Source organism: Arachis hypogaea, chromosome 17 (genome assembly GCF_003086295.3).
Source record: "Arachis hypogaea cultivar Tifrunner chromosome 17, arahy.Tifrunner.gnm2.J5K5, whole genome shotgun sequence".
Lineage (NCBI taxonomy): Eukaryota > Viridiplantae > Streptophyta > Magnoliopsida > Fabales > Fabaceae > Arachis > Arachis hypogaea.
In genome coordinates, this window is record NC_092052.1 from 25,629,189 (window position 1) to 25,657,110 (window position 27,922).

Genomic DNA, 27,922 nt, shown 5'->3' on the forward strand with positions numbered 1-27,922 from the left:
ATCCATTGTTGTGTTCATATATAATGTATTGGACTATTGCCATATTTGTTACGGCAACGTTGTCCCAATAATGTTCGGCCCAATCCGAACTAAGCCCACCATCATTATGCAAATAAATGATTAATGTTTCAAAAACTCCAGCACAATCTATACTATTAATGAAAAAAACTTACCAAAAAAAGAAAAGAATGAATTCAATTTCCCTTCACGCGGGTTTGCTTCACAATTTTCAGTTTGCTAACATCACTTAGCCACTCTGATTTGTAACAATTAAGATATTTTGTGCATTTTAATCCTAATTTTTTAACCATAGTAGAATTAGTAGCGTTTGTATAACTTCCAGCATCAATGATCATGACTCTAACCTTGCCTCCTAACATAACTTTTGTGTGAAAGATATTCTCCTGTTGTTCTAGACGATCGTCTTAGGTTTTGACCTTTAAGATCCGTCTAGTAACAAGGACCTTGTCGCTAACAGCATACTCAACTACATCTTCATCATCTATAGCATCCTTCAAATGTGGCATGTTCTCACACCCATCTGAGTTATCAGATTCTGAGAACACATCATTCTCTTTGATGGCCATTGTCATTTTATTTGGATACTCAAAAGCATAATGACCTAATTCGCAGCATTTAAAGCATGTAATTTTTTCGATACTGTGAAGGAGGTTTAGATGTGGCATTAGATGAGCTCTTCTTCCCGTGTTGGTTTGTAGTATTCTCTTTTAATTTTGCAGTCTTGGAATCATTCTTCTTCCCAAAATTAGCACTTGTAAAATCCCACCTTGACATAAGGTTGGAAAAATTTCGTAGCCCTTTCCCTCTTTACTATTTTTTCACCTTGATAGCCAAATTTACCAAGTCTTCCATTTGCACAAACGGGTGGGGTTCAATAGCATTTGTAATGTCTCGGTTCAACCCACTCAAAAAACGTGTCATATTAGTTTCAGGATCCTTTTTAATATTTGCCTTGATTAGTAGCATGTCCATCTCCTTATGATACTCTTCTACTAACTTAGATCTTTGGTACAACCTTTGGAGGTTCGTATGAACCGCTCTCGCATAACCTTCTTCATCTTCTCCCAAGATTGAATTGGTATTTTTCCAATTTGTCTTCTACTTTTCTCTAACTCATCCCACCAGACAAGGGCATAATCTGAAAATTCTATAGTCGCTAGCCTTACCTTCTTTGCTTTAGAGTAGTTGTGACACTTAAAGATTAGCTTTATCTTCCATTCCCATTTTAGGTAAGTCTCATGATCACTTCTACCTTTAAATTTCGGGATACTCATTTTTATAGCAATTGATGTTACTATCAACATCTTTCCGTTGCCTATATCGCCTAGATTTGGATGAAGCCTCCTCCTCGAACTCCTCAAATTAATTGGTGAACAGATTTTCAGGAACACGCTCTTTAATCAAAGGTTAAAGAATCAATCATTGAATTCATGTCATCAAGACGTTATTGAACCCATTCAAGTACGCTAGCGATGGCTTGGAGTCAAAACGTCAGTTTTGGATCTCGAATCACTTCCTCTTCAGCCGTCACAGATTGGGTTGGTTTTGATGCCATTGAAGAACCAGCAAAAAGAAAAGACCTCACATCACTCTTATCACGTATATCACTCGAATGAGAAAACTCGTGTTTACACTCAATTTGAGATTTTTTTTTTCTTCTTTTGAGCTCATCACTCTTATCTTTTTCCACTTTTGGATTGCTTTAACAAGTTGCACTTTAGAATTTATGAAATTTAGACAAAGGAAAGAAATTAATGAACGACACTAAAGTGACAAACTATAATAATCCTAATTGAAATCCAAAGTAATTTTGGAAAGTTAAAGGAAAGAACCTAGTAATTCAAGAACCTGAAAAACAATAACTTGAAAAGTTAAAACAAAGCTAAAAAACTTCTGAATTTTTCTTTTATGTTTCTTTTTCCATATTTCGCTTTTTTTTTTAATTCATAGTTCCTTTTTTTTAGAACTTTTTTAGTTTTTTTTTAGATGTGAACTCTAAACTAAATTTGCATAAACAGAAGATAAAACAAAGAGACTAAACAAAAATCTTAAAATGTGTAGATAAATAAAAATTTATTTATGACCTATAACTTATACCAAATGATAAGAAAGAAGAATGAAAAGACACAGCAGAACAAAAAAGATGAAAAATTTAACGTGAAAATAAGATGGACAGAAAAAGAATTTTTCTACTAAACCTCTAAGAAATCTATTCTTAGCAACCCATGTCACCTGAAGGGATTTTCTATTAGACCTTCAAAGGACTTGTCATTGACAACTTAGATCAGATGGTGAAAATTGAAAGAAACTAACACACATAATTACCTTAGGTTGGACCCTTCAATTTTCTACATACAACAAGCGAAGCAAATTACTTATCTCATTTGATCACATATTGAAAAATGTGCATAAAGCAACTAAAATTTTTTATTTATCAAAAATTAATCAGAATGAGTTATAATAGTGTTTAAATAGGCTCCTAACAAATCATCCTAAAAGTGAAAATCAAATAAGATAACTTATTAGATCATATAAGATAACTTAATTTAAATCTCTTAAAAGATAAGATAACTTAATTTAAATCAGTTTTGATTTTATTGGATTAGATCGTACTGATTTAAATTTAAAATTCTTAAAAATACTAAGAAGCAAATCAAAACTAAATCGAATCTTCTAACAAACACTAACAACAAAAACAAACTAAACTTATACTTAATAAATTCGAAAATAAATATTAATTTTGTGATTCTCACTGAACTTGAAAAATATTAGTGGGCTTCCTATTGTCTTGACTTAGCCCAATGGACCTTGTCTTTTCTCCTTTGGTTAACAATTGATGTATCTCCTCATGTATGGGTATTGCTATATTACCAGGGCTCTCTTTGAGTTTCTTTGCACGTGCTCTAATGATAGGCCATTCGAAAGTGTAAAATCTCCATTCTACTCTTTTTGCCTTAGCATGCCCAAATTATCTTCTCGGCTTCTCGTATATGTATCAATGATACATGCTCATGTTCAAGAGGGTATTTTTGGCATTTTAGAGCTAAATTGCAGAATGGTAATCTTGTTATGTTCAAAGATCTAAATACTAGAAAAAAAATTATACTATACCGGTTTTGGACATCAAAGAGACCAAGAGTTTGTCTAAAAAACAGTGGTACTAAAATAGCGATACTTATTAGGCTCATTAGGCTAAGTTAGAACGGCCCAACAGTATTTTTCAAGTCCAGTGGAAGACAAATTCAGCAATTATTTTTGAATTTATATAGTCTCTCTATTTTAGTTTGTTTTATTATTAGAATTTATTAGAAAATTTAATTTAGTTTTGATTGTTTAGTAGTATTTTTAGAGATTTTAAATTTAAATTAGATAAAAAAAAACATAATTACTATTAAATCAAAATAAGAGTAAATTATCAAATTAGTCCTTAAAAGATCACTCGTTCTCCAAATTGGTCCTTGAAAGTTTTTTCAATTAAATTCATCCTTTAAAGATTTTAAATTAGTCATGTTAGTCCTTCCGTCACTTCCATTACTAACAGCGTCAGAATTTGTTGATATAGTACGTTAAGTAATATCACAACACATACCTAGTAGTCCTAATTGACTATTAACATGATTAGTTTATAAAATTTGATCAAATTAACTCCAAATTGAGAGATTCCAAATTCTTCCCTCAATTAAATTTTAATTTAATCTAACTTCATAAACTTATTATATTAATAGTCAATTAAGATTCCATGTGTGTTTTGTGATTTACTTAACGTACTATATTAATAAATTTTGACATCATTAACAAAAAACAAGTAACAAAAAAAAACCAACAAGATTAATTTAAAATCTTTAAAGTATAAATTTGATTAAAAAATTCTTTCGAAAACCAATTTGTAGAACGAGTGATCTTTCAAGAGACTAATTTGACTATTTACTCATCAAAATAATAAAAACCACACATATACAAATCAATAATGATTACACTCTCACTTTCCTAATTTTCTCATTATAAAAGGTTTTTTCACGTTTTGATATTGATAATTCCTGTAACCCTTTTGCTTGATTTCGCTTCGAAGGGTGGAGGATTTTTATTCCACTAAGAGGGTTATAGACATCAAATTCTGAATTTCATTAATATATCATAAAAGATTAAATAAAATTTATATATTGACTATCAACTACCTAATGTAATCCTCGTCTTTTATCCCGGTTTGGGAGTCACTACGAAAATTTTCCAATAAAATTAATCGCATGAGACAACAGAGAGTGATACACGAAGATCATTAGACGTTCCACAAATATACATTCTATATGTATCAATTTCTTGTTCAGAAACACTAGCATTAGGAGCTGCATAGTGATTATTACTCACTCCATCATGAAGTGAAAAAATAATCTCCCTCACCATTGGTTCATGACCATTGAGAAGATTGCCCATGCTGAACACCTTTCTCCAAGATTGATTTGCCGTGGGTGGAACAAACATACTTGACACAACTTCTCTCTCATTGTTCCAAACTATTTGTTTCTTGTCGAATTCCTAAACAAAAGGGATAGATGAGTAATTGTTAGTCCATGCTGAGGAAGAGAAAGAGTACGGGGCATAGCGTAATTTCACCTTTTTGTTGGAGTAGTCTTCTTCCAAGCCTGTACCCATTCTTGGAATGTAGAAACTGTAGAAATCTCTGAAGATTTCGACAGCAAGGCGTGGTGCTTGTACAAGTTTGCGATGAAGAGAAGTTGCAACAGATAGTAAATTCTCAACATGACCGAAAACAACACACAGTCGTTTTAGGTCTTCAATGGTCTCGCTATCAGCAGATAAGCGATTTGCTGTGGAAAAAACAAATGAACTAAGTTGATTAGTTGAATAATATACTGCTGCTGCTAGCGACTTGACAAGTACTGCAGTGCCAATCTAGTCGCATTTTTAATTTTAATGAGTAATGTAATTAAAAATAATATAACATTAAAGAGTAAAACTACTTTTTCATAAAAAGCATATATTAATATTACTTAAATTTAACATAAGAATTGGAAGTCACATTTTAATGATGCAGAATGCAATGTACATAAATATACAGGCCAAGTGTGCAATTAAGGTAATACATAAATATCGGTTGTAGTAGGCTAGTGGTAACATCTTAGTGGCAGTAATTTTTTCCTTTTAACATGTTTATACATTTATATCTCATAAAAACTATACCTGAACTTGAAAAAGGTAAATTCAATAGAGTTAGGAGACAACAAAAAAAGGTTACAAATGGGAATACTTTTATATATTGTATAGATTATTATTTTTAGCAGAATAAAACAAATGAACAGACCTTCTAATGGCTTCAAAGCAGGTGCCATGGTGAGGTAAAGTTGTTGCATCTTAGTCTCCATCTGTTTCAATTCTCCATAACTGGTCTTATTCAATGTGTCGGCCGCTGCTAGGAAGGCAGTACATACCATTTGCGCAAGCAATTGATGTGGTCTTAAAGTTTCCAGATAATGAATAACCTAAAAATTTAAGGACAAACTAATAACTACAAACTTTGTTTTGTTTTTCAATATATATATATATATATATAGAGAGAGAGAGAGAGAGAACTATAAACTGGAAAAGCTCATCTAAAAGCAACCCAAATACTTGTTAAAATATCTTTTTCCCTTTTTCATACCATTATGTAGTAGCAAAATATTAATGTCATTTACAATCTACTAAAACCATTTATAAAATAAAGTAAAAAAAAATTATAGAAGGAAAAATCTACTATACCATCAGTCTTCAACCTTGATAGGACATTCAAGAACGATGTTTGCATGAGCAGCATGATGCATACAACCAAATTGGTCATAGTATTCTAGATATCATAATTTCTTAAGCAAATCTAATTTTACTTCATGCAAATGCATTTAGTCCAAGCTAATACAATTCTCCTAATCTCCCTGTTGGAAGCAGACTAGTATTATTAAGATCCAATCCTTAAATCAATGATGGAGTAAAATGAAAAATGGTTACAGATTTTCAATGGTTGAACTGTCTACCAATATGGGTATTAGATATAAAACCATCAGTGTGCCTGTACTCAACAGCTTAAGCTTTTGGGAAGAATAGTTCATGTGACTATGAAAAAACAAGTAATAACAACTATGCTAGTCTAATTAGTATTACTACTTGTTTCTCAAGAGGAAAAGCAGACAAGAAACGGATCTTACTTTTTCTCCTTCTCTATTTGGATCAAAAAGCGGTTTCTTCTCTGAAGCAGCAAGAGCATGTGCCCTGTCCCAAAGTTCTCTCCATAAGTTGTCACTTTCAGACATTCTCTTTGAAAGATGTCCTCTTGGAGGCCAATTATCTTTTGATTTCTCAAACATAGGGTCCTCTAACCAATCGGCAGGTGAATGCCACCGAATAAAATCTTCAAAAATGGCATCAGGATTTGCTGCTTTAAATGCTGCCATGTCTATTAAAATCAGCAAAGCAAATTATTTGTAAGTCACATGTACTACACTGTAGAATTGTGGCATGCATTACTAAAAAATCTCCCTGGAGACATGTATTTCGAGATCCAGTCAATTTATAACCAAATAGGAAGAGAGAAAGAAAGAATATAATAATAGTTGTTAAAAATATTTTATTTACATTGAAATTCACAGAAATCTTTCAACACAAAAATACCACTTTTGTGTTCTTCACTTTCATTGTGTAGATGACTATAAACTTTTTATTATCACAAAATCATTTTGCAGCTCATCAATTTGTCATATAAAATTTAACATACGATATACTTCTGATAATATAATCAGCCATAAATTATTTGATTAAGTACTTGCAAACATTGAATTTTTCTAAACTTTGGTAGTGCATGTCAGCATAATACGAGTGATTAAAAATGAGATTGACAAAAATCCCATTCCATTAAGAAATTTAATGGTTAAAGTACAACAATTCTAATGTCAAACTATAATAACTCATTGATACTGTGTGCACATTTAAATTAGCTTGATATCTCATAGTCCACTTACAGCGTTCACAATATTTCCTCAAGGAAAGGAAACTTGTGAGATGATAAATAACTAAGGAAAGACATTATTATGGAACTATGCCCTAGTGATTTCACTCCAAGAAGCAAGTGGCTTACAAGATAGTAAAAGTCATCACATGTCAGTTATATCTAGGTTCGAGCCACTAATCGGTCCTAATTTACACATAAGTCTAATCCTTATTCTATTACCTGAAGTTAATATAACTCTTTCCAGTTGAGCAAAATAATTCTGCAATATGTAAATAAATAAATAATAAAAAGAATAACAGGCAATGGTAAATAATAGATTATTAACAGATTAGCTTTCAGTGTAAATGGATTAACTCAAGTTGAAAACTTAGCAACTATATTTGTGAAACTATTCCACTATAACATTGGTCAATTTGACATTTTGAATGTATCTTGTATCCAGCTACTGTCTCAAATATTAAGCCTCTGATAAGCCTGTGTGTTCAAAGCTTTTGTAGTCAACCATTACTATAGGTACTGCATGAGTTTAAACTTACAAATGAACCATTAGAAGCTTCTAGAGCTTGAAGACGCTCCTCATACATGTCTTCTGTCATAAGTGGTGCTTCCTGTAGCATAATAGACAACCTCCAAAGCATGATATTCTTCAAAAACTAGGAAAGTAATATTAGGCAGCATATAGTGCGTGGATATAGGAGAAACCTGAGTGTATGGGGCATGCATTCTTTGATATGACTTGAGAAGCATCATAGAATCAATGACACCAGCTGAACCTCTCCTGGTTTGATCTGAAGATTTTTCACCATTTAAGAGGTTGTCCTTTACAGGATATTGACCAACTGTGGATGCTGTATCAGAATAATGTAAATCACGAGAGGTTGGAAAGCTGCAGGCATCATGAACCAAACATGTTACACAGCAGATATGCTAGTAAATAAATACTTGCAAGGATATTATGTACGTAAAATTAATTTGTAACTTGAGGTACTAATACATGATCAAACGTAGACATTCCACATGCAAAGGCTACATGAAAAAGAAACAAATAGAAGTAGTGCACATATTCTCCTACAAAAACATTTGAAGAAATGAATCTATATCAGAAGTGTAAAACTCAAGGTAACATGCTAAATAAATATACCAATATCACATGGAAATCTTAAATCTGCTAGAGCTTAAAATATGCACAGAAGATATTATGACCGAAGAAAATCTTCAGAATGAAGGTAGAAATGTGCTAGCAACTAGATTTGGTGAAAATAACCATTCAAGCACACCTTCTGGGTTCACCTGTAAACTTCCCAGAAAAATCCTCATTCTGTGTCTGCATACTAGATGTGTCATCCCCAACTGCACTTTCCTCCTGCAATTCATCAAATATCAAGTTACATTCACAATGAAAAGATATATTTTGTGTTTTTGAAGAAAGTTAATACAATGCAAGGTTGTCAAACTTCCAAGTCTACCCACACCCATCGAGCTTAAGTATAGTCAAATCATAAGCTTGTAAGAACAAATAATGAAAAGTAGTTATAACATGGACTACAATTAGAATCCTAGAAAAAATAGCGAATCAAACATCACAAGACTAATAATCAAAGTTACTTAAGCAAGATGTCAAGATCTTAAACTTTCGAAAGTTCTAATTAACAATGCTTTTTGTAAAATACATTGTTTTGATGCTGGAGAGAACATATTTTCACTAAAATAATAACCTTGTATAAATTTACCTAGGTTTCTTTAGTTTATGCTGGTCTAGGTTCACTCTAGTCTGAGCACTCAACTTAGCTATCTAAAATTAGTTTACAACATAACTTGAGAGTTTGCATGATTGTTACTCTAAAAACTACAAACATGAGGAAATGAAAACTTTGTGACCTCAGTCATATCGTCTATTTGATCTTCACTTCCCATACATTCCCGATGATCTTCATTCCATTCACGCTTCTTCTTAATGCATACTGCAAGCTAAATAAAAAAGTGGGGAAGTCATTAGCCATCTTAGACATATCAATCAACGTGATCTTAAAAGACCAATAAAGCATTTCTACTTTGATATTAAAACTTCACCAAGGGAAAAACTAGGGATGAGTAATATCAAAATTATGTCAAGCTTCACTGGAATTAATTATTATAACAAAACCGATAACTCAAACAAATAGACCACACAAGGAGTAAATAAATAATTTCTTTCTTACAAGTAAATATATAATCGTCTATGGGGAAAAAAAAGCACTACAATTAAACTGAACAACCTGAAGGAAACAGAAAGCTATGTTCTGCAAAACAAGAATTAGCATTAAACAAAAAGTTTCAATTCTGGGAGTATATTTTACCAAATATCCTTTAAAAGTAAAATAAAATTTACCCAAAAAATGAAAAATTACCATATGAAGTTTCTGGTTAATCAAACAAGTTGAAAGATCAATTGAACCATTTACTGGCATCCTGGGTAATAGTTGAGACTCTTCCCAACACCACCTCACCTCTTGAACAAACTCTATCCAAAGGGCAGCAATAGCTGAAATACAAACCAAAAGTGGGTCATACAAATTAAAGTACACTACATACAACTGCAAGATACCTAAGAAAATCAATTCCGCATTAGCGACCAATAATTCTTTCTTCTCTAAGGATTACGCAACAAATAAACCCTATGTGGCACATACCACGTATATGGCAATTGCCAACCCAAAGAGAATGCAAACAAAATTGTGCAAAAAGAGTTTCAAGAGGTGCGCCTTTTATAGCTTGAGGGGTCTTATGTTCATCATAAGCAGAATCAATAAGCTGTACACCTGAAAACAATACATGAGTAACAGTTACAGAAAAACAAAGAAATGACTCACAATGAGCTTAGAGTACTGGAGTAATGATTCCATTGGAAGGAGCAGGGCTATGTACCTTCGTCAAACAGTTCTTTGAGCACACGATCTCTAACTGTTGGTGGAGGTATAACCATTGAGGATTTCAAATTATCAGGACCTGGGCTTTCAGCTGCTACAAGCAAGAGGAGAAAATGTTGAACCATATACCGATGATTAATAGCATTAATAACTACTTAATACAAGCATACATTAATATGTCAAATATACCAATAAATACACCAAAACAAATTCAAACCTGAAACAAAATCTTCTAGAAATTGGGCCTCAAAGGACATCTCGAATGCATCAACCAGAAGATGCAACGCAGATGCAAATCCAAATTGATTCCCATGGGAATATTCAAGTCTATAAGTTTCAACAGAATATAACAATAGAAAATTAACTACCAATACCTATTTATGAAACAAAAGAAACTAATAAGCATTCAATCATGAATATCTGTAGCAATGGCATGAAAAATGAATAGCAAATGATATCCATGTATTGTAACTACCATAAAATCGTGGATTTTTTTTTTCCAAAAAAAAAATTAAAGATAAAAAATCTTGCAGTTGTGCTAGGAACATAGGAAATATTCTCAAAACAGGATAATTAAGTAGAAGTATGGTGACTTGCATAAACCTTAAATACAACGAAAACCCATAATGAATGGCATGGAACTAGAACCTAGCCATACATTATAAGTGTTGTGAACATTTAGTTTGATATGGCGAGGGAAAAAAAATTCTGGTCAATCGTATGTGTGATTTTCTTAAGTTCAAGATTGGTCAATGATCAGAACCATATGCCATATCTGGTTATTGTTTTGTATATTTAATTTTCTTGGCGGCAATGTTCATAAGCAACCTATTCACTATCATGAATTATTGTTCATATTCCAATAAAGATGTTTACAGATATGGAGCAAAACTTGGAGAGATGAACCACTTCTCAGCTTCATGAGGTGAAGCATTTTCCACTTCTTCCATTTTCATAGAACTTTCAACTGTTTTCTCTGACCATATTGCTATCAGTTCAAAACCTGCATGTTATATGCATAAATTAAATGGAAAACAATTCACATTTGAGAGATTAATGGAAAAAATGAAGCTTAGAGAGCTTTTAAGAATTAAAAACCAAAATGTAGAATCACGAAACAATTTACTCTAAATAGATAAATAAATGCAAAAGATATTGGGGAAAGGTTCTCCCTAGGGATGCATTTGCTTGGGGTGGAAAATTCAAGGTGGAGCTCCATGTGTAAATTTACACATCAAACATATCCATGAAAATCTCCACACCATTTTTGTCTCCTAACTAACTACACATGTAGAAAAACAAAGTAAATATGAGTTAATTAGTTAAATAAAGACTTCAAAATTTAAATTGATGCATGTGTGTTTGCTTGTCCCTTTCTTGTAACAATTACAATTCAATGGAAAGGAATAAAGTCAAGAAGAATATTCTGCTGAAGAGAGATAAAACCACTCGATGGATCTAAAATTCTTTTGTCAGGTACGTAAATCAGCCCTTACTTGCTATCACCAATTATTTCCAAATTATAACACACCAGACTTGGGCTCCCATATACTGTGTGACAAATATATAAAAGAATGGTTGAGTCCTAAAACTTGTTCTATTTAACAAAGCATCCAATTTGATAACCTTGAACTATGTCTATGTACAACATTTTTATTCATAGGATTTACCTTTAACAGGATCTTCAGAAGAATACCACTCACTCCAAGAACAATCATCATCCCACAGTCTCTCATTCGAGGACTCACCAGTGAGATTTTTGCCAGATTTTGTATTTTGAACATCAATATCTTTGATATTGTCATCATCGTAGGGAAGCGTTCTGTAAGTCAGCTTCATTGCAAATTCGACTTTGATAAGATGTTTATCGAGATCGTCTGTGCAGTAGGCCTTTAATATCAAAAAGAAAGTAATTACTAGGGGAGAAAGTTTAAATGACAGCACTGAGCTTAGTAGAAGACAGTTCTGCATAGAACTTTTGACTGTAAGCATATATCACAGGTAGAAAGTGATTTTGTTCAAAGAATCCATTCTGTTGGGAAAAACTATGGTGGAAAATAAAAGGGAAAACAAAAAGAATATATGACATGAATACTTTCTTTCAAAAGTTCAGTTAAGACTAACAATTCTTTCATGAAAAATACAAAAGTAAAAACATTAATCTTTCGGCGCAATAAATACATCTATTAGTTTAAAGAGAGAAAATTATAGAAGAAAAACACAGTGAACTCACACAGGGGATATCAAATTAAAATTGTATTTAATGCATCATCATGAAATTCAAGAAGAATCAAATTTTAAATTAAACAACTTGGAGCAGGAACTCACAAACTTAGATACAAACAACTGATACAGCCCCTCCAAATGCATGAGACTCAGTGGAACTTGACTACCAATTCGATCTGCTTCAAATCTTCTAGTAAATGCAGTACCAGTGTTCTGAATGCCAATATATGCTTTCCGTGAAGGATCATGAACTGGAACAAATGCTGGCCATAAACTACATAACTAATGTTATAATAAACTACAACTTTGCTTTAGTTATCAAGACTTCAATAAACCTGTTATTTTAACATCTTTTAATTCAAATCAGATAAAGCATAGCATACTTCATCCAACAATAGATTAAACTCTCCACTGAGAATAAAGAGGCATGGACCCAAGCTTTAAAGTTAACAAGTAGTATTACTCGGTCACCATTTTCAATTTGACATAAAACGATATATCAATGTGTCAATGCTACCAGTGCCCACATGTTAACGTGAATCCCACAATTCATCAAACGTTACAAAACAAGGAATACATATTACCTTGAACTATTTGACAGAGCAATTGCAACAGCACTCAACAGCTTGCTAGCCTCTGGTGCATCAAGAACTACACCACTTGCACTTTGAGGAGCAATGAGCTAGTGATATGCAAGACAAGCAAGCAATTCCTCAGTGAAAACATTAATCTTTCAATGAAAAACTAGACAGAGTGTTAAACCATACCAAAAATTCCTTTACACCAAAACATAACTGCAGGTCATGAAAAGTAGAATTCCAGTCAAAAGATTTTCCTGCATCACCCAGAAGGCAAAACAAATAAACAAAAACAAGTTCTCAAAACCAACCAAACATTTGCAAACAAAAAAGATAGTCAAAATTAGCACCAGTTTTGGTTTCAAAATAGTACTCCATGCAATAACTTTTCACGTCATACTGCAGTTCAGATTTGATCTTGTATGAGTTTTTGGAATTCTCCAAGGGAATTGCACCTTTTTCCTAGAATCAAAGAAAACAGCAAAGTTCCATTAATAGAAATGTAAAGAATAGGAAAACACACTTGGTATATTAAACTGATAATATCTTAGAACTGACTATGAAAGATTTCAATATTCATACTAGCAGCAACTAAACAAACTGTATTTACCACGAGATAATCCAAATCAAACATATAATTTATTTAAAAAGAAAGTTAATTCTTAAATTCAAGTCCTGAAACTTGAAATTAAAAAAGCATACCAATAAATTATTAGGACCATCAGCCATCCAGAGACGACAAATTGCCTCAATTTTAGAAATGAACCTACAAAATAAATTTATTAAGTAACATAAAAGAATAATGTTATCATGACAGTAGAGTAACATCATTTCAACACAAAGAACCATTTCTCTTACAGTAATGCTATAAAGTGTTCTTGTAATTGAGATTTCATGCAAATTTGAACGAGAGGGCTCGAAAAATAAACAAACCTTTCCCATGAAGAAGCTATAGTGAAATCATCAAAATGCTCAAACTGCATTGACATTTGAAGAAGGAGGAAGTAAAATTAGCACTACCCCTAATACCATTATCGCACGCAATAAGGAACCCACCGATTAATTAAGAAATAAGTATTTCGATTCAGTGGTGAAGGAGAAAGAGAATACCACTTCCTCTGAAACATCGTCGTCGGCATCAGGTTCAACCTTGGGGGAGCTGGAGGACTCCATTGAAGAAGATTTGTGGAAGGAAGATCACGGAATGCGCATCATGTATTTCTGTCCCAAGTCCCAACGTAAACATGTCAACATGCTATTATAGAAGTACCAACTTGTTATGATTCATAAACGAGTAAACTAAGAATTTTAGCCTCAAAAATTATTATTTACATTCTTAATAAGAAATTTGTGAATAGTTGAAATTAAAAAATTTTAATAATGTTTTGTTGCGAAATAAATAACTAACGAAGATATAATAAATAAAAAATAAAAAAATATAAATAGAAAATACTAGTATTAATATTCATCATAATTAATATTTTAATATAATAAAAATAATTTATATATATTAGTATTGTATGACAGAGAGAGAAAAAAATAATTTATATATAGATAATATAGAGGAACAAAGAATTGTTATTGATGGTCTATCATATGTCTCTGCGTCTGTTTATACTCATACAAAAATTTTCTTTTTCAAATTTTGGAAAGATAGCATCGTCTATATTAAAGTTTTGTACCATCTAAGTAAACTTAATTGGAGGAATAGTTGATGGTCAACGGTCATCCATATTGTACACTCTCCCTTGAATGACTAGTGGGCTTCGTTTGTTTTCAAAGACAGGACACTGAGACAGGAATATAAAAACATAAAATCGTATTTGATAAAAGAGATATGGACAGAGACAATGTGTCAAAGGACACTGAATTAGTGTATTTTGTGTCCATCCTGACAAGAAGGACACAAAGACACTAACAAGGGATACAACTTATTTTTTATTTTTTTATTATTCTTGTTAATTTTTTATAATTATATTTTTTATTATTATAATTTTTTTCTAAAATTTTTTGGATGAAAAAAATGAGAATAAATTAGATTTTCATAATTTGTTCTAATTTATTACCAAACAGGATACAAGAACACAAAATTTTGTGTCTTTCTTCTTTTATGTCTTGTTCTCAGTGTCTTGTTTTGTCCTGTTCGCAGAAACAAACGCAGCTTTAAGAATTATGCCTCGTTAAAACCTTACTAAAGAAAAATTTAATGGAAAAAAAATTTTAGTGAAGGAAAAAGAATACAATATCCTTTATGCTTATTGTGAAATTGCCATATGTGTTCAATCAATTCCTCTTTCAATTGTCAATATTGCTGCCTATTTCAAAGTTAGACATTTCTTTTGAAAAAGTGATGGTATGGTGCAAAATCTTTCTCTCCCAATTGAGGTTGTGATAAGCCATTTTCGGCATCGTCATACTCTAGGTCTTACTCTAGGTCTTGAGCAAAATTTTTCTTATAAGTGTCTTTTTCGTTCTCAACAATCACATTATGCAATATAATACAAGTTCTCATTGTGTTTGCAAGCTTCTTCTTTTTCCAAATATAATTGTAAAGCGTGCTTGTAACACTCTGAATGTTCGTTCCACATTTTTTTGGTCCTTCTTGGTATTATGCAAATAACTTGTGTTTCTCTCCTTGTGGCTTTAATATTGATCGATTTGACAAATGTGGTCTATTCAGAATAAATATGATCTACTAAATAGTATCTTATAGTATAATTATTACCATTGATAGTGTAATTTACCTTCGGAGCACGATCATTTAGAATATCATCAAACACTGACAAATTATCTAACACGTTGATATCGTATTTGAACTAGAAACTCCAAATAATGCATGCTATATCCAAAGATTTGAAGATACTACAACCTCAAGTACTATAGTTGCAACCCCACGATAAACACTTATGTACATACCTTTCCACACCTTTGGACAATTTTTCCAATGCCAATGCATGCAGTCGATGCTATCCAACATGCTAGGAAAGCCACGAGTCCGCACCATTTGTAGCAGGCATTGTGCATCATTTGAATTTGGTTTTCGCAAGTATTCATCCTCGAACACTGAAATGAAACCTTCAACAAATTTTTCCAAGCATTCAATTGTGGTGCTCTCGCCTGTGTGCACATAATCATCAACAGTATCAGCTGCTACGTCATATGCTAACATCCATATCGCAACAGTGCATTTTTGCAATGATGACAAGTCTCTTCTGCGAGTAGCATCGACCTTTTGTTGAAAATATGAATAAATATTTAAGAGGGCATCTACTATTCAAAGGAACATGTGTCTTCTCATTCAAAATCTCCGTCGAAAAATGTCAGCATTATACACCGGTTCATCTGTAAAGTAATATTTGAAAAAGGCGATAATGTCCTGCTTCTCGATCTTTGTTGATCCATCTACGAGGAGTTGGAAAAGAACTTTTATCGATGTCTTCTTCTGATCATCAAACAAATACTCATTAATCTAATTATCCATGAGTGTTATTCCTTCTTCTTCTTTTACCATACAAAGTCTCATTAAACATATCATCAAAATTTCTAGCTATTTGTTGAAATATAATATTTAGTATTCCTTTGAAGTAAAAAATTAAGTTTGAAGTGGAGTTTGTGATTGTAAATGCTTGATAATTGATATTTATAAGTGTATCCGCAATAAGTAGCTACTTCTCAATGGCTAGTTTTGCAACATCTATTTTATAACGGCTAGTTTTTTCTTGTCTAATTTTGAAACGGTTAATTTGTAACAACTAAAAAATAGTTAGTTTTGCAACGGTTACTTTCATAAACAATAACACATAATAATATTGACTAATTTTAAAAGTTACATCACAAATGAATAAAATATACTACATCCCAAAATGGAATAAAACAAAGTACATCACATATGGTAATACATTATGAAAGTAAAACAAACTATTTAACTCTATGAATACAAAAAACTATTAAGTAAACACTTATTAATTATTTTCTCACATGTAATTTCATGAAAAAATTCATCGTTTTTCACTCATTATGACCATCCTTTTCACTTTTATTTTCTTTGCATTTATCTCAATTTCTTTAATATACCTCTAAGTTTGTAATTCTTGTTCCTTCATCGCCACTTAAATTTATAACTCCTTTTCTTTGATTGTTATAATCTTTTCTCTATGTTCTCTCTCCTCTTCTCTTTTCTTTTCCTTATCCATTAATTCATTTTTCCTAACATTCTTAATATTCTACATGAGAGATATTTTCTTAACAACTAATATTTTTTTTTGCTAAGATCTTCAGAAATTTATGCTTTTTCTTAACCATTTTTCTTATTCTTCTTTGATCCTTGTGGGCGAATGAGAGAGTCCACACTAGTTTTATTAGCCAACAGTGTTTCTGAATTTGATTGATAATGGTATGCTCTAGTTGAATTGACTTTGGTTTTCTTTGGGCCTCCACTTTATGTTGGTAGTTGGCTTCTTCATTTTTGTTCCAAACAAAACATATTTCAATGCCTTTCAAAAGTGATTTTTTTACCATAATTTGTGGAATAAATTTTATAGACCAAGTCCTTTATATTATCAGCGTTCGAACCACTCCTTATATTTTTTGACTAGTTTGATCGTAGCAACCAGCAAATTGTGTAACTATCTTGTTAATCTTATACTATCATTTTATACATGCAACTGTTCCTCTTTTCATGTCAGTGCCAAATTCACACAATATTTGTGGATTCAATTCCAAAATGTTTCTCCCTTTTGGTCGGTACCAACTATAGGGTTAGTTAAAACATTCAACTATGCATTGATCAATATCTCATCATCTTTTCACTGCTAGTGTTAAATACTATCTTGCCTACGATTTTCAACTTCATCAATCATTGAGGCCGATAGCATCTAATCCACAAGGATTGGCAAAATTTTAATATTGAGAATTTGGACTAGAATATATCAGAGCTTAAGGGGATGCATTAGAAGAGCCACCAACATCAGATGAGTCATATCTCGATGCACTGAATTGAGTTAAAAACTACAAAGATGTTAGAGTAATATTTCCGATAGAAGGTGTAACACCCTAATTACCCTAAGCCTTACCTCGCGTCGTAAAGCAAATGTTAATCAAAGGTTACGACAGTTCTAAACTCATACATATAATATATAGAAAGAATTAATATAGTCTAGAAGCCCGATGAAGGATATAGCTCAAAAACAGGATTTGAAAAGCGCAAAACGTGCTCAAGAAGCTATAAACTTAACGCACAAGATATATATATAATATAACAAAACATAAGAGTATAATAGTATGAAGATCTAGTCACAGCTCGCGGAGTTTAAGCCGACTAGATATATACAGACAATACAGAAATCTGAAAGTTTAAAAATAACTTAACAAGTTTTTCTCTCAAAGCAAGCCTCTAGGTAAAAGTAAATACAAAAGATGAGAGAACTAAACAAAAAGAAGCAAAAGACTCCAAAACATATCCAGGATCCTCCACTCTGTCACCATCGAAACAACTCACCGAGGTGAGTTGCGACTTGCATCTGAAAAACAACAACTGAATATGGTATGAGAACCGGAGGTTCTCAGTACGGTAACAGTGCCCAGTGATGTAAGATATAAGACTCCAGGACGCCAGAGGCAATCCTAGAACTTGATATCCATCACAAGATTCATCTTAAAGGATAACTAAAATAGTAAAACATAACTTAAAACCTTAACATAATAAAAGGGGTAGTCTATCTTAAAGGATTTTCTAATCTAACAATTCAACGCTATCCCACAGCCTTCACCAACCTATCCTCCATGCGATCCCATCGCCACCGCTTTCCGAGCCTCCTCAATCCCAATTGAAAACACAATTAATTACAATGCAAGTAAAACACAAGTATAGGCATATATATCAAGTAATTCAAATAGGCAATTAAGCATGTTATACAATTAGGCAAGCAATTTCAAATCGGCAAAGCATACAAACAGATAGAAAATGCATATGATGAATGCATGTCCTACTGGCTGTGATATCACATTGTCGGTTCAACTGCCAACCCGACACATCTCCATAGAGATGTCACCCTTCAGAATCATGATTGGGAACCCCCGAGATATGGTGCTCGAAACACCGTCCAGGATTTTGTGCCTACACACTCTAGTGATCCGAAGGGATGCGAGCAGAAAACTCTTGCCACGGACCTCACATCTCAACGCAAGTGGGATGAACCACCACCCTTACGCCGCCGCCGCTATCTTGACAGGCGGGATCCAACCACCATCCCTGCCGGGCGCATAGCGTCTCAACAATCTCAGCAGAAAATAGTACTTCAATGGTTTTCAGAAAAATATTTTTCAGTATATCATGGATCCATCATTTCATTTTGAGTCCTCGACTCATCTCAACCACTGCCAATTCAATATTTCCATTCCGAACTCGTTAGTTCATCAGTTTCTCAATTCATATGCCATTCTTCCTTCTCACTCCACCAAAGCCATCCTTAGTACATCAGAAACCTAAGCCTCCATTCTCTAACTTTCAAATAAATACCAAATAATTCTACCCAAGATTTTCTCTATGTTTTAACAATTTAAAAATAAGGCAAAAATTCTTAAATAGGCGTCATAGAGGTTTACAAGCTTGTTGGGAAGGTGAAATAGTTAAAAACAAAGTTTTAGTTGAAAAACAAGGCATGTGCGTATGCACAGGGGTGTGCGTGCACATGCCCAAGGAGATTTTCAAAAAGTTTGTGTACGTATAGAGGTGTGCATACGCACAAGTGTAAAATTTTACAATTCTGTTCGCTCGCACAAGGCGTGCGAACGCCCTCAACAGAATGCACCTTCCAACGTGTGCGTACGCACAGGTTATAAAACTTAGTTGGTTATGTGTGCGCACAGGTCGTGCTAGTGCTCTCAACAGCAAGCCTTCCCCTGTGTGTCTGTACGCACAAGGCTGTGCGTGCACACAGGTTCAAAAACTCACAGGGGTGTGCGTGCGCACAAGGCTGTGCGTGCGCACACAAACCAGAAATCACAAAATTCTGCAACATTGCTGAATTCAGATTTTGACACCAAACTTTCAACAATCATATCTTCTTCTACCAAATTCGGATTTCCACAAAATTTCAACCATTTTAAAGTTTGTTCAATTATCTTTCATTTGATATAAAATGCATTGAATTTCAAGCACGGTAACTTAAGATATGATTCATTGAAGTTCATCAAAATTTTAGTTTTACCAAAAGTTCACAAATTCTCATTCTTCCCATTTCACAACCAAAGCTAAACCAAACTCCAATTTACCTCATGACTGATAAAGAGAACTATTGTTAGTCTAGATTTTCACAAACTAGAATTCCATCATTGAAAGTATAGTCTAGACTAACAATGAATTCTCAAGATCAAATAATAAATTCAATACAAAATAACCGAGATCAAGAGTAATTCAACCTCGGATCGTTCTCCCTAGGAATTGCAATTAAGTGTCTATTATTGGCTATGAGAAAAGAGCATGAGGGTTGTGAATGCAAGAGAGAGCAAGGAATTAAAATGGCAAGAAATTAAATAAGCATGCAAGAAATCAAAAGTCAAAGCAATTAAAGCAATAAAAGGGAAATTAAATGCTAAAAAGTGCTCTTGGCAAGGATTGGGTAATTAGAGTTTGCTATCCTAGTTGTGGACCACAAACATGGTAATTGTGTGTGAATTAATCCCAATTAGTCAACCCTACATCGAGGATAAGTCAACTAAGCATAATTAATCTCAATCCCTAAGTCCTAAGTCAACACTAAGGAGTCACATAGAGTCAAGGGAGACCAAATTAATTAACAACCCTCACACAATGTGGAATGGACATCCACCACTCAAGTTCACCCAAACCACACAATTTTCCAACCAAGAGTGAGAAAAACTAAATAAAAATCCAACCAAGCATTTTGTCAAACACTTGGTGGGAATGTAAAGAAAGCATGGTAAAATAATAAATGCTACAACTACTAAGCAAGAAAAATAAAGATAGCAACTCAATAAAGCAATAAATGACATGAAACATAAAATTGTATTGAATGTAAATTAAAGTGACAAGAGTGTTCATAAGCATAAAAAGCAACAAAATGAGAAATTAACATGATAAACTAAAGAGATTAAGACAATAAAGTAAAGAAAGGTAGAAGAAACTATATACAAGAATCAAAAATAGCAATTACAAGGAAATTAAACTAGAAACCCTAGGTTCTAGAGAGAAGGGGGAGCTTTTCTCTCTAGAAAATAAACTACATGATGCAAAACTAGCCCTAATTGCTCCCCCCCCCCCCATTTTCAAATGGAGTGAGGTCTTGCTTAATATAGGAAGAATCAGCTTCAGAAGGTCCAAAAACTGGGCTCTGGAGGCCCAGAAATCGCCCCAACGATTTCCATTAAGTGAGTCACGTGCTGGGACCTGTGCGGCCGCACAGGTGTGTGCGTCCGCACACTTCGCTGAATTTTCTCCTGTGTGTACGCATAGAGGGTTGTGCGTATGCACGCATGCTAATTTCCTCCTTGTGCGTACGCACACATACTTGTGCGCACGCATGGCTGTGTACTTCTCCTTTGTTTTCTTCATGTTTTCTCCCTTTTTGCATGATTTCTTCCACTTCTACCAACTCATTCTTGCCTCTAGGACCTGAAATCACTCAACAAATATATCACGGCATCGAATGGAATAAAAGTGAGATTAAATTGCTCAATTTAAGCACAAAAATACATGTTTTCACATTTAGGCTCAATTAGGGATCAAACACACAAGTATGCTATTTTGGTGAATAAGTGTGAGTTTATGTGATGAAATCCATCCAATTATAGCCAAAATATATCATCAAATATGGATTCATCAATTCCCCCATACTTAAGCAATAACATGTCCTCATGCTAAACACATACAAAAGAGAAGGATAAAAGAGGCAAGCAACTTATTCAATACAAATTATCTATATGCATGCACGTATGTATATACTATATATATCCATATATCTATCTATATATAATGTCCTATTGATTTGGTGAAAGCAACAATCAAATTCCAAGCAAGTGTATAGACATATAGGGCTAGGCAAAGAAATAACTCAATGCAATCAAAATCTAAAGAATTGATTCAACTCATCAAAAAGAAGCAACTTGCAAGAATGCATGATAAGAAAGGTAGAAACATAGAATTGACTGATCGAACCCTCACTAGGTGTATATACACTCTCAACGCTCGGTGTTTAAGGTTTAATCACTCAAGTCTCCTCTAATCATGCTTTCAAGGATTTGCTTTTCATCTAACAATCAACAATCATGTAATGCATGAATGCAAGTATCATGAGGTCTTTTTAGGGTTGTAATGGGGCTAGGGTTAAGGTGGGATAGATATGGCTAAGTGGACTAAAGAATTGGATCTTTGATTAGCTCAAGTATCTCACTCAACCTATATCAACCAAATTACAAACTATGCAATCTAACTTCCCATTCCCTTTTTATACACATTCATGCATCTTTTTCATCCAAGTCCACATATGCATTTCTTATTTATTCATTTCATTTTCTTTTTTCCTTTTTAGGGAGACCTTTTTCCCATCTTATTACTATATTTTTCTTACATTTTTTTTCTATGACAAATGCATATGGTTAAAGCAAATTGATACATGAATGTGCACCCATTTTTTCCAAATTTTTAATGAATACCCACAACAACATTTTTTCTCTACCAATATTTTCCAAAATTTTCCCCACACTTAAATGACACACACATTTCAACCTAAACTAATCAAAGATGCAATTCAAGGTTATTCATGGTTTTCTGCTTAGGGTTGTGATGTGCTAACAATTAGAACAAAGGGGATTAAAAAGCTCAAAAGGGGTTAACAAGGGTAGATACAAGGGTAAGGCTATATGGGTGAGTGAGTTTGATATCAAAAATGACCTCAATCATGCTAAATGCATTCAAGACATCAAATATTGGAAAAAAAAGAATCAAGCAAAACTAAGATTACAATCATAGAAGAGATATAACACAATGAACAAAATTAGTGGTTAGAATGTGTAACCATTCATTAAGGCTCAACAACTCACAAAGTTGTTTTGTTCTTCTCTCTTCTATGTTCCACAAAAATTCATTCAAGCAAGTTTAAAAAATAATTTTCCAAATCAATTCTATAGAATGCTCTAAAAACAAAATTCTTGGAAAATCCTTGTTGTTTTTCACCAAAATTATTTCCTATATGTATGTATGACGTGATGGATGCAATTTTATCAAAAAAAACTTTTTTTTCTAGTTCTATTCCTAATTCTCAACATTGCAAAAATTAACATGAACAATTAGGACAAAATTGAACTAGGTGCTATACTATTCACGACATCCAATCACAACTTCTATTTATAGAGTATATACTAAGGAAAAGATGCAAAAATGCAACATGAAATAACTAGAAATAAACTATGCATAAGCTAAGATATATATACTAGAAGATAATGCAATGCAACAGTTAAAAACACTCCAAATTTATACAAAAAACCTAATAAAAAGAAACAAAAATAAAGTGTAAAGTGTTCGAAAAAGAAAGTTTACGCCCCAGACGGATGAATCCTCCCCCACACTTAAGTGTTGCACGGTCCTCCATGCACGAACACAATCCGGGGGGAATGAAGCTTTACGTTCCTCCACCTTCGGCTGGCGGATACGGGGGTTTGGGTTGTGTGGAAATAGCCAAGTCCACCGCTTGCTCGGCATCTCCATCCTTGGTTTCTCCTTCTTTCCCGGCTCTTTGCCTTCATGTCTCATCCTAAAAAAGAATGAATAAAGTATAATCAGGAATCATAGGGCAAGTAGCACAAAAAGGGTAAAGGAGAAAGTAAATAAGCATCTAATTGAGGAAGCTTGCATAGTTGTGTGGTATGATGAAAAGATGAGCCATGTGTGTATTCCAAGTATGCGTACACTTTAGAATATACACATTGGCTGGGTAGAGCGGTATCCACACAAACAAAAAGTAATAGCATATGTTCCTCAATTGAGTTACCTACGTTGCAAGTAAAGCATAAGTAAAACTTAAGGCACAAGCAACCCTAGGTAACCGCAAAAGTGAAGTGAGTATTTGATATTGGTTATTGAAATTGTGCAAGTGAAAGCGCCAAGTTGGTATAGAATAGCACAATAAACAATAACCAATCCATTAATAAAGAGAAAACTCCTTATTCATCATGAAATATAAGGAAAAAGTCACATGGTGAAGGTACTTGTTACAACAAGTGATAGACTTGATAAGAATCAAGTGAAGTCACTCAAACAAATGCAAAGCATTAACAAGGAACAAGTACCGGACATGTGATGAATTTGATATGAAAATCATGATGAACAAGTAATTTCAACTCAAATCACCTAGTTCAATGCACTTATATAATTTGTCCTAGTGGTACGGTCAAAACATGAGTTATCAAACCCACTAGGTACTTGGATATTAAGCAACAAGACACTTACAATTTATTTAATTAACATACAACTAAAGCAAAACAAATATAATCACCAAAACAAAAAATGAGATGCAATGAAAACTAACAAGAATAAGTAGAAAATGGGGCAAAAGAGAGAAAAGAGAAGGGTGGAGGGGAAAAGAAGAGAAGAAGTAGAGAGAAGAGAAGAAAAGAAGTAAAGTGAGAAAAAAACAGAGGCGTGCGTACGCACAGGTATGTGTGCGTACGCACACAAGGCGGAATAGGGAAGGTGTGCGCTCGCACAAGGTGTGCGAGTGCTCTGGACAGAAGGGGATGTAAGAGGTGTGCGTTCGCACCAGTGTGTGCTCACGCACAGAAAACTCTTTTTTTTTTTCAACAAGGATCATGTGTGCGTGTGCACAAGGTTCCGTGCGCACGCACAGGCACGAAAAGGGATGGGTGTGCATGCACACAGGCTGAACCAGCGCTCCCACCAGAGGGGCTACAACTTAGCGTGCGGACGCACACGTCTGTGCGGCCGCACAAAGAGCGCCAAAGGGGGACGCGTGCGTACGCACACAGCAGTGCGCACGCACAGGTCTCAAAGTAGAGGGAGGTGCGCGCGCACAGATTGTGCGAGCGCTCCCATTAGAGGGCATTTCATGGGGTGTGCGGACGCACAGACTTGTGTGCTCGCACAGTTGGCGATAAATGTAGTTTTGTGCGCACGCACAGCTTGGTGCGCGCGCATAGATGCCCTGTTTCACAAAAAAAATTTCTTTCAAAATTAAGGGCCCAAGCCTTAGCATATCAACATATCAACCCCAAAACATTCAAAACATCACAAAATCATGATCCATACCAAAACCAACCTACTAAATTCAAAATTAAACTAATCCTAAGCTAGCTAAAACAAATAAAAATGTAATTAAGGCAACTTATTAATCAAAGAGAAGAGTTGGAGCAATGTTACCATGGTGGGTGTCTCCCACCTAGCACTTTGGTTTATTGTCCTTAAGTTGGACTTATGGAGAGCTCTCATCAAACCTCCTTGAAATTTCACCCAAGCTTGCATTCTCCAAGGCTTTTGAGATTCCAAAACTTGTACACCCAAATCTTGTTGTGAATTCCTTTAATTCCATCCATGTGACAAGCATTTGAAATTCCTAAATTCCTATAGCACAATAGCACAAAACTCACAATGCCATGGGTGAGAATTCATAGGATAAAAAGAAAATAGGAACCAAAGGTAATAAGAACAAATAAAAGAAACTCTTAAAACTTAGCAAAAACAAGCAATCAATCAAAACCAACTATTTACATATTAACATATTTACAATAGCCAATAACAAGCACCATTACAACTCCCCGGCAATGGCGCCAAATTTGATAAAGAGAACTATTGTTAGTCTAGATTTTCACAAAATAGAAGGTTTAATTATGCGGATATATCCGATATCCGATCTAGCACTAAAAAATGCGGATATCATATCCGATCCGATCCGATCCGCGTATACCCCTAGAAAAAAATAAAAGAAAAGAGTTCTCCTACTTTATTTCATGTAACCTTGGGTTAAAACCCCGCTAGAACTCAAGATAAAGCTCTCTCTAAACATCAAAATCACAATTTTTTCAACATCTCATACTCAATGCGAATTTAGAAGAGAAAAAGAAAAACGGGGCAAGGATTTCGAAGTTTCTTACCACAATATTTAGATAGAATCGAAGAGAGAGCCGAGATGAATGCGCGACTGCAAACGGGTCGTCAATTGGAGCTATGATTTGAAAGTTGTACAGAATTAAATGTAGTGATAAATAGTAAACTTGGAACTCCTTACTCTCTTCTCTTCTTTTATCCGTGTCTCTCACTTTCAATGGCTGAACTGAAATGATGCTGAATTTGTTAAGTAAGCCTTAAGTTTGGGCCTAGTAAAGTCCAATTTAATTTTTAACCCGTTGGCTCTATCCAAAACTAAAATCTTTAAGATAAGTATTTTAATTTGTCTCTTAAATATTTTTATTTTTTTTATTATAAATGTTAAATTTTTAACTTTTTCATTCATAATTAATTTATTATTTATTTATTTATATTGATTTCCCTTATTAACGGCCTAGATAGAGTATATTATATATTGATTGATTTCATTAAGATGTGGGTCATCTAGCAGACCAGTGGCCTAACCAAAACAAATTGTCCCCACTTTTCATACCTTTGTTCATACCACATTACCATCATTATCGTTATCATTAATATTATTTTCACTTCGTTCAATCAAGTGATTAAAAATGTGACAATCTTGCTATCATGATTTTGAGCCCTTTGCCACATTTGACATTCCACTGTAATCACTGCGTTACCACCATGCTACATGAAGCATTCGCTGTTTTGATGGATTTGGGTCACTTTTTTTTTTGTCCTCCACTTTTTCTAACATAAAATAATAGCCTAACACAAATAAGATACGAACTTTCAACTTTGGCTCCTATGGGAGACATCACTCTCAAATCATGTAAACATGAGGTTAGAGAATGGTAATATACATAATCGATACTTTTCAACATATTTGATGGCCTGCCACACATAAAGTAATGGTAATTATTTTTCATAACAAATTATTTTTCATATATATAATCGACGCTAAAAATTGTTTCTTTTCCAAGTATTCTACACACCACCTGCATTACAGGAAAAATGAATGCTGAAATAAACCGAAAAGAAGAGTTACTCTTTCTATTTCTCGAATGTTATGGGAGCAAGGAGTTGACCGATGTGATGAAGGTTGAAGATTGATCGTGGCCTAACGTCTAAGCTTGTGATTGGCCAGTCAATGGATAAGAGAAATTGGATAAGGAATTTTTGTTAGGGTGTTTGAATTTTAAGTGCTATTTATTATTTCATGAAAATTTATATGCAGTTACGTTGATATAACCTTAATATATAATTAATAAAGACAGTTAGATTATTTGATAAATTTAATTAAATTATTATTTAATAACTTTTAATGATTTTTTTTATATTAAAATAATTATATATGAATTTTATTTATTTTTTATTAACATCAGGATAGAATCATTTTAAAAAAATACAAATAATTACACCAAAATTATTTTAGAGAGTTGACAAAAGAAAAAAATAAGTGAGTACAATATTTAGAATTTAACTATTTTGTGTTTAAAGAAATATTTTAAGAGTATAATAATAAAAATATCTTTAAATTTTAATGTATTTAATATATTAAAAATATAAAAAATTATATTTTAATAATTTTAATAAAATATTCTTTTATAATATTTTTAAAATATATCTTTAAGATCTTTTCGGCAATTAAACCGCCGCTATTCGGCGCGTGTCCTGTAGTGAGACATAAGTTAGTATAAATGACAAGAGATAAATGTGAGAAAAAATATCTCCCAATCGATTATTTACTATTAAATAAATGAATAGTGATAAACAAAAATATAGTTATTATAAATGACAAGAGATACTTTAAAAAATAAAAAATAAAAATAAAAACCAATTATATATGCATTTATTAGTTTTTCATATATAAATTAATATAATTTATATTTATATTATATATACATAATTTTTTTTAAAATAAATAATTTAATTATTTTATTTACGAAATAAATAGTTTGTAGAGTATTATTAAATTTGTGTCTCCTTTCTTATCTTGTTTGGAGATTGAACATATTTCGTTTACCGTGTAAATGAGATAAAATACGTTTTTGCAAACAAATATCATAGGTGCAAATGAGATACAAGCAAGATACAG

General features: G+C 33.1%; 1 protein-coding gene across 2 annotated transcripts; it reads right to left on the minus strand.

The window, feature by feature from the left end:
• Nucleotides 1-4,119: 4,119 nt before the first annotated feature.
• Nucleotides 4,120-14,029, minus strand: LOC112765933 (uncharacterized). Of its 2 annotated transcripts, none has more exons than XM_025811804.3 (22): nucleotides 13,839-14,029; nucleotides 13,662-13,705; nucleotides 13,431-13,494; nucleotides 13,079-13,190; nucleotides 12,918-12,985; nucleotides 12,735-12,832; nucleotides 12,253-12,424; nucleotides 11,595-11,814; nucleotides 10,801-10,927; nucleotides 10,142-10,251; nucleotides 9,923-10,015; nucleotides 9,688-9,816; nucleotides 9,406-9,539; nucleotides 8,897-8,986; nucleotides 8,296-8,381; nucleotides 7,721-7,904; nucleotides 7,555-7,626; nucleotides 7,238-7,277; nucleotides 6,219-6,466; nucleotides 5,342-5,519; nucleotides 4,633-4,847; nucleotides 4,120-4,554 (listed from the first exon to the last, which is right to left on the minus strand). In XM_025811804.3, the coding sequence occupies exons 1-22, from the start codon at nucleotides 13,899-13,901 to the stop codon at nucleotides 4,258-4,260; spliced, it is 2,844 nt and encodes a 947-aa protein (XP_025667589.1). In that variant the 5' UTR covers nucleotides 13,902-14,029; the 3' UTR covers nucleotides 4,120-4,257. The 2 variants fall into 2 exon arrangements, with proteins under 2 accessions (XP_025667589.1, XP_025667588.1); XM_025811803.3 differs by having other exon boundaries at nucleotides 9,923-10,018.
• Nucleotides 14,030-27,922: the final 13,893 nt, after the last annotated feature.